Source organism: Lactuca virosa, chromosome 9 (assembly GCF_052849685.1).
Source record: "Lactuca virosa cultivar CGN04683 chromosome 9, Lactuca_virosa_CGN04683_v6, whole genome shotgun sequence".
NCBI lineage: Eukaryota > Viridiplantae > Streptophyta > Magnoliopsida > Asterales > Asteraceae > Lactuca > Lactuca virosa.
In genome coordinates, this window is record NC_136434.1 from 209,117,460 (window position 1) to 209,128,181 (window position 10,722).

Consider the following 10,722-nt stretch of genomic DNA (forward strand, 5'->3'; position numbering starts at 1 on the left):
TTGAGACAGAAATGGATTCATCCATTTGCATTTTGTGTTGTTCAAATTATCCCATGATCGTCATGAGTTCATTGTACTGTTCCATCATAGGCCTTGAATCCACCATCTTGTAATTGTTAAAATTACTAACAAGAAATTTCATGCTTGAGGCATCCTCTGCCATGCATTTGGATTCAAGGGCATCCAACAGATCTTTTGCAGATTCTTGATTTTGATAGATGTGAAAGAGAGAGTCAGACATACCATTTAAGATGTGACTACGACAGATGTAATCATCATTTCCCCATTTGCATCTTCTTCTGGTATGTTCAAGGGTCTCATCCTCCATTTGTTATGGTGCAGGAGTGCTCAAAATGTGAACAACTTTCAGGGTAGCAAGAAGGAAATGCATCTTACTCTGCTATCGACGAAAATCAATGCCTTCAAACTTGTCCAACTTCCTGAATTTAGAAGTCATGTCTTTAACCGATTCTGCCATTGATATTCTTCACAAAATCACGGATTTTGAATGTAAGATTTTGGGGTCTTAGAATATCAATTAAATTGGATAATATCTAGGATTGTGATTGCAATCACTTTCCAAAATCTGTGATTTCAACCCTTATGCCTGCGGTATAATGAAATCCAATTTGGGATAATCCAAGAAATGCAATTTTGAAAATCAGGCCACTTCCAAAATCAAAACACATAAATATACCTTGTTGTTATGTGTTCTGTAGAGATAGAGAGAACAAAATATACTTTTCGTGTATATGAGTTCCAACCCTTTTTTCTAGAACCAGAGAAAGGTTCTTATATTAGCGGGAAAAGAGGTTATGACAGTTGCCTCCAGATTTGGTGCCAAAACCGGTAGTTATTATATATAACTAACGCTTACATCATCAAGAAAGTTTTGGCGGGAAATTGCATGGAACCACTACCAGGGGCGTTGCCCCTTGGGCCCTGCTAGGGGCGCTGCCCTAGACCCCGCCAAGGGGCTGCAGCCCCTTGGAACCCTGCACCCAGGGACACTGCCTCGGACCACCCGTATTCCCGAGTTCATAATTCACACCAAGTGTGCATCCACACACCTCCAAACTCGGTTAGTAAATGAAGCTCAACTTATCTCATTATTAATAATAATTACACAAAAATATGTTGACAACACTAAAATATCAACATTTGCTCACCAATAACATATTTACCCACCACCATCACTTTTGATCAAGCCTTCACATCCCAACAAAAAGTAAAAATGATACGTGGTGATTCTTTTCATTCCCGTTTAGAAGATTTATTATGTTCAAGAAAAAAAAGGTATTATATTATAATATAATCCAAACATATATTATTATCCTTTCGGTTACTTCATCTATTCATAGCTTAGAAGGAAAAATTCATAACTTAGTAGGAAAAACAACCCTATTAATGTCCCCTTTTAAACGAGATCCCTAAAGGATAAAAAGCGAAAAATAAACCCTTTTCATCAATGATCCTTAATTTCGTATGACTAAGTTGTTACGACGGACATGTCTATACTTTTTAATCTATCATTCAGGTGTAGTTTACAATTTTTTTAATACATCACATAAACAACTTCTATCATATACTCTGCTTACAATTTTAAATTCAAAATATACTAATTTCTAACTATTAGAATAAAATAACGAAAACGAGTGCCTATACGTTGAATGCATTATATGGTCTCAAAAGAATAGTGTCAAAAGTCTTTACCCCATGAAGAAAACAAGAAACACATGAATAAAATACTATATTATATCCTTTAAGTCTAGTCGATAGCATTACTTAGGCTAATAAATCGGGTCGGATCTCAGTTGGTGGATTCGACCTAAACCGTTTAATTTGTGGTAGGTTGACGTGTTCTTATATGTCACCATCAACGATTACTTCACTTGATCACTTTAACCAATTTCATTGGAAATTCCCCCAATCAAGAAGCATCTTACCTCCCCCACCTCCAAACAAAATCACGACTTTACTTCCCCGGCATTGATTTCTACCTTCATCGATCAATTTCAAAGCCACCGATCTCCACCTTCCTTGAAATACCCCCAAAATTCCACCTTTCGGAACTGGTCAACTTCCTCTTAATATATATATGATCTATACATGAAAGGTGAAATCACTTCTTCATTGTCAATCTTCAATCGATATTCCAAGCTTTAATGGCGGCATCGACGAATCAAATCGAGTTTCAGGATCATTTACCTTTGATTGAGGAGAAATTGGGCGGCGATGGTTTGATAGGAGAATTATGCAATGGGTTCCGACTGTTGATGGACGCTGATAAAGGTTTGATTACGTTCGATAGCTTGAAGAAAAATTCATCGCTTTTGGGGCTACAGGATCTGAGCGACGATGATCTGTTGAGTATGTTGAGAGAAGGAGATTATGATGGTGATGGTGCGTTGAATCAGATGGAGTTTTGTGTTTTGATGTTCAGATTAAGCCCAGATCTTATGGAGCAATCTGGGTTTTTGTTGGAAGAAGCTCTTGAACAGGAGGTGAACAATTCACATCTATAGTTTTCTGGTCTTTCTAATTGTAATATTATATAATATAATTCTTAAACGGTTGTTCATCTTTGAAGATTGATTAGAATTAGAGATAATATATGATACCAAATTATACTTCGGAAATTTTGAATCTTTTGTTATATAGCAGGATATTGAATCTTTTGTTATATATCAGGATATATGCTGCAATGTATCAAGGCTTATAAACCTGTGAATAAAGTATTGAATCTTTTGTTATCCGAAACCCGGATAAAGCCATTTTTTAAACCCGGAACCGGAACCGGAACCGGTTCTATATATTCTGGTTCTAACGGTTCCGGTTCCGGTCCGATTCCGGTTCCGGTTCTAAATCTCATCCCTACGGACAACTCATTCAAAAAATAGTCCTACCCAAATAGGTGGAACTAAGTGGAACACATTCTTTTCTTTTCCCCAATTAACCCTACTTGGAATGCATTCCCGCTTTTTCTTCTTATCTACCGTCGCACACTATCACGATTTTTCATCAGGGTCATCAGATTCTCATCGTCTCAAGGTACGTTTTTAATTAAACTTCATAATCTGCATATCTTTACTTACATGCTAAACGATTTCTTGATAATTTTTCTTGTTATTCACTTACCTACATGTATTAACTTCTGATTTTTGTTTTTAATTTCTCGTTATTGACTTACCTACAAAAAAAATTCATTACACTATTGATTACGTTGTGATTTATGTTCATTGAATTCATGCGTACACTTTTCTAAACTTTTAACGAGAGAGAGAGGGAAAACGAGGGAAAGATTTGCTTGTGTAGTTAATGTTAGTTTATATAAACAAGAAAAGACCCTTGATTTTTTGGTTTTTCTCTCATTATAATCGTGACAGAGAACTTGTGGTTGAAAAATTATGTCCGATTTTCAATTCGTTGTTTACAAGTGATATTCTGGAAAAAGCAATACTACATTGTTATCAAGATCACCCTCTATTTCTCCACCCTCTTAATTGTTTAACCCTCTGATGCCTTATGTTGTCCTCTCTCTCTCTCTCTCTCTCTCATCATCATCATCATCTTAAATAAATATTACATTGGGAGTGCATAAGAGATGTCATAGGATTGCACAATTCGGACACAATTGCCCTTGAGTTTTTGTTCCTGCCCTGTTTATGATAGAGATGCTTGTTGGTTCTGGAGGAGCTTGATTAAGCATATTGTTCCTACCTAGTTTGGTATCTGATGATTTTATATTGTTCTTACCCAATTCATGTTTTAGATACTCAATTTCGGATGAAAATGCTCCTGAGTTTTTGTATGTGTACCCGAGTTTTTTGAACTTGTTAATTGGAAGAGTTGATTCATTTTTTATTAGCTTTTGTATCACTTAATTTCTTTTAATATCATTTATTTTGATTATTTGGCATTACAACTTGTTTTAATATGAGAATTTTAAATAATTTTTTTTAATTAAAATGTTAATTTTGAAGTAATGTATGTTAAATAGAGTTATTATTAATATTTTTTGCAAAAGGATAATAGGGTCATTTTTACATCTATTTCCGTACAGTTCTATTGCTACCAAACAGTTTCAGACAACTTGTTCTGTTCTGTTCCAGTCTTACCAAACGTTATACAAATTAGTTGTCATGTCAAGTCCAGTCCTGTTTCTGTCAAGTGCAATCCAGTTCTGTTCCATGGAGTCCATCTACCAAACAGTACCTTATTGAACTCTTATCTGTGGATCTGTAAATGTGGTGTAGGTGTGGTGTAAGTGTGGATGTGGGTGTGTTCGGTGTGAGGTTGGAGTGGGATTAGGGGTGGGCTTGGTGTGGTGTGAGTAGGGTGGGTTAGTGTGTGTGTGTGTGTGTGGGGGGGGGGGGGGGGGGGTTAGGATTAACATGAGTATGTGAGTATGGGCGGGGTGTGGGTGCGGTGCGGTGTAGTAAGTATAGGTCTAGTTATGCGTGGGGGCGGGTGTAGTTGGGGGTGTGAATGAGAGTTGAATAGCAGACGGTTGTGGTGGGGTGACGGCACGAGTCAGCATGGGATGGGTTAGGGTGTGGTAGGTGTAATTTGGGTGTAGAGATATAGATGAGGTGGGTTGAGGGTTGATGTGGGTGTTGTGTGGGTACAAGTGGGGTAGGTGTGGTGCAGTAGGTATGGATATGAGCAGTTGAAAATTTAAAATCGAAAATCACGTGGTTCTTTATGTAAGTCAAACAAAAATCATATGGTTTAAGTTATGGTCGTGATGTTGGAAATATGCTTTTTGCAAGTATGTTCGTCTAATTTCCTATTTTTGATTCGTATGGTTAAATTTCATACTTGGTCATTCAGTTAGATCAACAACCAGTGAGTTTAAATAAACATTTGTATGCTTATGTTGTTCATTACCTTCTTTATTTTTAAAAAACTTGTGAAAAGACATTCTTGAATCTAAAATTGAATTATGAAATTGAATGTTACAAAGGTATCAAACTAATAAATTATTATCAATGTTTTGTTATCAAATAGACAAATCATTAAATCAACACAAATACACAAAAACAATATTCTCAACTCTTTACAAGTCCTTAAATTGAAATTGAATGTTATTAATGATATCAAGAAATTATGAAATTGAAATAGACAAATCAAGACAATTGGAAAAAAGTAGTGTTCTTAATGTTATTAAAATCAAATTTTCAATTTCTAAACAAAATTTGAAATTAAAGAATCAAGACAAATAGACAAGAGCTCTAACTTAACAAATTTTGTAATTGAAGAATTAAGACTAACTAAGACGTGGAGGTTGGACTGTCGGAGGACAAGCACCTAGTGGTGGCGGTGGTAGTGGTCGAATAGGGGAAATGGTGACTAGTGGTAGCAATTAACACTGATATGTCAGAGGAGATGCCGATCATGTTTTCACGCATCAACCCTCTACCGGCGTTTCACGTTACAATCCCTTTTTGGTTTTTTTGTTTTAATTTTCAATGAAACGTGTTATTACCTAATGATTAAATTTTAAGTGCATTGAAGCGTTGACCTATTTTATGTGGATTGGAATTTAAAATGTGGGCTTCAAACATTTTGATACTTTCTTTACCAAAATTTATAAGGTGGATCCTTTAAAATATATAAGGTATGTCCCATTTTTTTCCATGTATACTTTATACTATTATTAAACTAATAGGACCCTCATTCACCATACATAGATGTGCCCTATAGGTGTAAGTATATGTGTAAGTATGGGTGTGGTAGATTTATGGTTATGGGTAGGTGTCGTTGGATTTGAGGGTGTGAGTGAGGGTCTTGTGGGTTTAGAGGTGGGATGGGTGTCTGCTGGAGTAGAGGTTGTAACATCCCGACAATGAAGTATTTCAAAATTAACTCTTAAGTATAAAGGTTTATAATTTAGCCCTTGGAATGAGTTTTGTTTGCAAATTGGTCCCATAGTGGCATTTTGGTAAATTCCGGGCAAGACTTAGTATGTTGGGCGTACGTTGTTTACGATGGGCGTACATGTGCGGGCATTAGTACGCTAGGCGTACACCGAGTATGTGAAGGATCCTCAAATCCTAAATTTTAGGGTTTGGTCCATATATAATCATCATTTACTCCTCATTTCTCATTCCCTCATCATCCTCCACCTGAGAAAACGTCCCTCTAACTAACCCTAAGTGAGAAGAGTGCATCTTGAGCTCATCTTTGTGTTTTAGTGGTATTTTTTAAGAAGAAGAAGGTGGTGGGAAGACTTTGGAGCTTGGAAGCAACTTGGATATGGGATTCTCTCCTTGCTAGCAACCTCCAAGAGGTAAAAAGCTCATAGCTTGATCATCTTATCTTATAGATATAACCATTTCTTCATTTAGGGCATTTTTGTTCCCAACTATGATGATTCTTGAGCATGACACACTCTTAGTTGAATAAGTTGTCCTTTAAGACCTAATGAGGGGTCTTGAGTCATAAAAATTTGGTCTTGATGCTTAGTTTTTTCCCATGCATGCTCTAGAAGGTCTTAAGGTTTTAAGAAGTTAGGATTTTATGTATTAAGCACTTAATGGGCATGCAAAGTCATAAAGTTGGAAACTTTATGACTCTTAGTGGTATTTTGGCCATGGATCTGAGATTGGGACGTGAGAGCTTAACACATTAAGCTCTTATTGAGGAAAAATGGATTTTGTGCGTACGTCGTGCGTAACCCCGCGTACGGGGTCAACCGCCCAACTCCGGTCAAAGCATGAGTACGCCCCACATACTTAGTTAAGAGGACCGAGTTGACCCATTGACCTTGACCTTTCACCACGGCTTTGACCAAATTGACCTAGGGGTATTTTAGGTATTTTGAGCTGATTAATTTAGATTAGGTCCTCGGTTTTGGTTAGGTGATCGTTGAACCGATTTTCAGGACCGAGATTTATTCAGCTTGCATTCAAACTGAGAGGTGAGCTTTCCTCATTGTACCTGTGGGTTGAAGGCACCAATGTCCGCCCACTAGATTATTTATCCTGGTCAGGATAATGATAAGATAGTTGTAGTTATTCAGTAGATCCGTATGATTATTTGTATTTTCTAGCTCTGTGTTTATGTTTATTTGTTGCATATGTCGACATGTTGTGTTGGGTTGAGGCGGTCCTGCTTTGTGTTGTAGGCCAAGATACCCGGGGAGGACCGCATAGGTTGTAGACCCTACAAGGCGGTCCAGTCAGGCCGACGGCCCGTGGAGCGGTCCGGATAGGCTATAGGCCTTGCAAGGCGGTCCAGTCATGTCAAAGGCTCGTAGAGCGGTCCGGGTAGGCTGTAGCCATGTGAAGCATTCCAGTCATGCTGAAGGCTCGTAGAACGGTCCAAATATGTTGTAGGCCTTACGAGACAATCCAATCAGGTTGGCTGCTCATATTGTATGCTTGTTTGTTGTGTTGTGCTGATACTTTGGGGGAATGACTGCATGTCTCAACGGAATCCCCTTCGTATTATTTCAACGAAAACCCAAGATCGAATCATCCAATAGGGTAGATACAACCTCATGACGATTCCATGGAGAAATTCCCCACATAAGGAGATAAAACATTTTTATCAACTTCAAAAAGGATTTGCGGGAGTCAAACTCTCAACCTTCAACCTCATATGAGTATAAAACCCATGTTTTTTCCCGACTAGGCCGCATTAACTTTAGTTTTTAGATATTTTATATTTAATAGTTTATAAATGAACCAATTTTGATATTTTAAACTTTTAATGCAATACAAATAATATAAAACCAAATTTGGTATATGTGTCGTATGTTTGTTTTACCTTTTTTATCGGAGACGTCGCTCGCAATAAAAATGATGTTGGTTCATGACACCAAACCCATCATTATTTAAACCATGGCCCCACAATCATATCTTGGAGTCTTGGACAACTCTCTCACTCAAAACGATGTCGTTTCACGAAAAGACACTAATTGGTTAGTTTACGAGCCCGAAAATGCGAGTATAAATTGGGGGAGGAAGGACTGTGAAGTCAAAGAGAGGGGAACTGACTGAACTCACTGCTCGTTGTTGCTCTCTCAACTCAATCGACGATCGGAATCGGAAGCTACGCAGGTGGATTCATCAATGGCTACTAAGTTGTATATTGTGTAAGTTAATTAAGTATTCTCTCTCCCTTGATGCTGGTTGGTTTAACGATGATTATTCGTTTTTATGATTTTTTTTTCTCGCTTTTACGCGGTTTAGTTCAGCTAGTTTTTACTTTCATTCTAGTTATCTGCTTAGGTTGGAGTATATTTCAATGTGCAATATTGAAAATCAATGATCGACGATTGTGTGTGTTTGGTGAATAATGGCTGAGGAGAGAAAGGAGCATCTCCAATTCGCATTGCTTTTTTTGTTTGTAGGTGACAGAAATTTATCAGATTTACTTTATCTAATATCGTTCTAATTGTGATCTCATTGTAGATTAAACCTCTAAGATATCAATTTACATTATTACAACAAATAATTCATGATATTCATGAGATTCGAATAACAAATCAAGTAAGAAATAATGTTTAGCAATTAGCAAAGATGGCCAAATTGAATCAATCAAAGTAGAGTAGAAATTTTGTTAGTGTGAATGATATAATAAGATCTATAACTTTTCTTTTTTGGTAGCTTCTGTTTATCATAAATGTGTTAGATGAATAAATGTTGCCTTGAGTTTAATTAGATGGCATGATCATGCTAAATTACATGAGTTCTTGAGGTAAAGAGAGAAGTCTGACAGTAATTTGATGCTTAATTATGTTAGGTATTATTCCACTTATGGACATGTAGAGAAGCTAGCTGAAGAGATAAAGAAAGGGGCTGCATCTGTTGAAGGAGTTGAACCCAAATTATGTCAGGTAGGTAAATATATATAAGTAAATATCATTCCTAATTTTAACTTGTTATCCTTAAAACACTGGTTAATTAAATTGAACACTTTTAATTAATTTCTTATTGATCTGTTTTAGGTACCTGAGACACTGAATGCTGAGGCACTTGGGAAAATGAGTGCACCTCCTAAGAGTGAGATACCAATAATCACACCAAAAGAACTCCCTGAAGCAGATGGATTTATTTTTGGATTCCCAACAAGATTTGGAATGATGGCTGCTCAATTTAAAGCATTTCTTGATTCCACTGGTGGACTTTGGAGAACACAAAAGCTTGCTGGGAAGCCTGCTGGTATCTTTTATAGCAGTGGGTGTCAAGGTGGTGGCCAAGAAACTACTCCGTAAGTACCTAATTCTATTTTTCCTTTAAAAATTCAAGAGTAAATTACATTTTTGGTCCCTGAATATATCTGATTTTTGCATTTTTGGTCCCAAAAAATATTCTCTTACAATTATTGTCCTTATCAGAGGTTCTTATAATGTTTTTGGTCCCGATTCCAAGTAAAATGACTGTTTTTGGTCTTTGAGTATAGCTGCTGATATTTTGCAATTTTGGTCCCATTTTTTTTTCTCTTGTAATTTTGCTCCTTTTTTGAGGTTCTTGACTTCTTGTTATTGTTATGCCAAAGTAAAATGACTATTTCGGTCCCCAACTATAGTTTATATTTGTAATTTTGTTCCAAAAAAATCATTTTCAATTTTGGTCCTTATTTGAGGTTTTGTAATGTTTTTTGTCAGAGTTCCAAGTAAAATAAACTATTTTTGGTTCGTGAGTATCTTTGACTTTTGCCATTTTGCTCCCAATAAATTTTCTCTTACAATTTTGGTCGTTATTTGACGCTCATGATTCTTTTTTGTTCCAAATCCAAGTAAAATGATTATTTTTGGTCCGTAACTATAACTGATATTTGCAATTTTGGTCCCAAAATTTTTTCTCATATAGTTTTGGTGCTTATTTGAGTTCCTTGTAATGTTTTTGTTTGCATTTCCAATTAAAATTATTTTTGGTCCCCACTTATTGCTAATTTTTGCATTTTTGGTTATATCCATTTTACTTTAAACGATGACTAAAAAACAAAATGAAGGACCAAAACTGCAAGAGAAAATATTTTTGGGACCAATCAAGGACCAAAAATTATATATATATATATATATATATATATATATATATATATATATATATATATATATATATATATATATATATATTCTGACACATGTTGGTCATAACAGATTGACAGCAATTACTCAACTTGTTCACCATGGGATGATTTTTGTACCAATTGGATATACTTTTGGTGCGGGTATGTTTGAAATGGAGAATGTGAAAGGCGGAAGTCCCTACGGTGCAGGGACTTTCGCTGGGGATGGTTCTAGACAACCATCCCAGCTTGAGCTCCAACAAGCTTTTCATCAGGGTAAATACATCGCTACAATCACCAAAAAACTTAAAGGGAGCCCATGATTTGTGCTTTCCATATTGTTATCTAAAACCATAAGAAAGATTGAAGAATAATATGGTTTTGTAATAATTGGACATTATTTTTGGTAATAATTTGGCTGATTGGTGATCAATATTATATAAAACTATAAGAAAAAATAAATAATAAATCGACTTTGTATTGATTTGACTACTCTTTTGGTGATCAATAATAGCTGAAAATCTGTAACATATTTTTTTAAAACTATAATGAATATTGAAGTGTGATCTCATCAAATGAAAAACTTTAAAATTGATGTCATGAAGTACGGCTGTTTCTTCTTCTTTTCTTTGAGAAAGATAAGTACAAGACCATATTGGGCTTGATGGAATTTTTTTTGTTTCCTAGGACCTAGACCAAAAA

At 36.0% G+C, this 10,722-nt stretch overlaps 1 protein-coding gene across 2 annotated transcripts; it reads left to right on the forward strand.

Moving 5' to 3' along the window:
• The first annotated feature begins 1,888 nt into the window (after positions 1–1,888).
• Positions 1,889–10,512, forward strand: LOC145137892 (NAD(P)H dehydrogenase (quinone) FQR1-like). Of its 2 annotated transcripts, XM_079072033.1 has the most exons (5): positions 1,889–2,504; positions 3,026–3,051; positions 8,752–8,845; positions 8,957–9,219; positions 10,112–10,512. In XM_079072033.1, exons 1-5 carry the CDS (start codon positions 2,166–2,168, stop codon positions 10,341–10,343), a joined length of 954 nt encoding a protein of 317 aa, XP_078928159.1. In that variant the 5' UTR covers positions 1,889–2,165; the 3' UTR covers positions 10,344–10,512. The 2 variants fall into 2 exon arrangements, with proteins under 2 accessions (XP_078928159.1, XP_078928160.1); XM_079072034.1 differs by lacking the exons at positions 1,889–2,504; positions 3,026–3,051 and adding an exon at positions 4,435–8,101.
• The last annotated feature ends 210 nt before the right edge of the window (positions 10,513–10,722 follow it).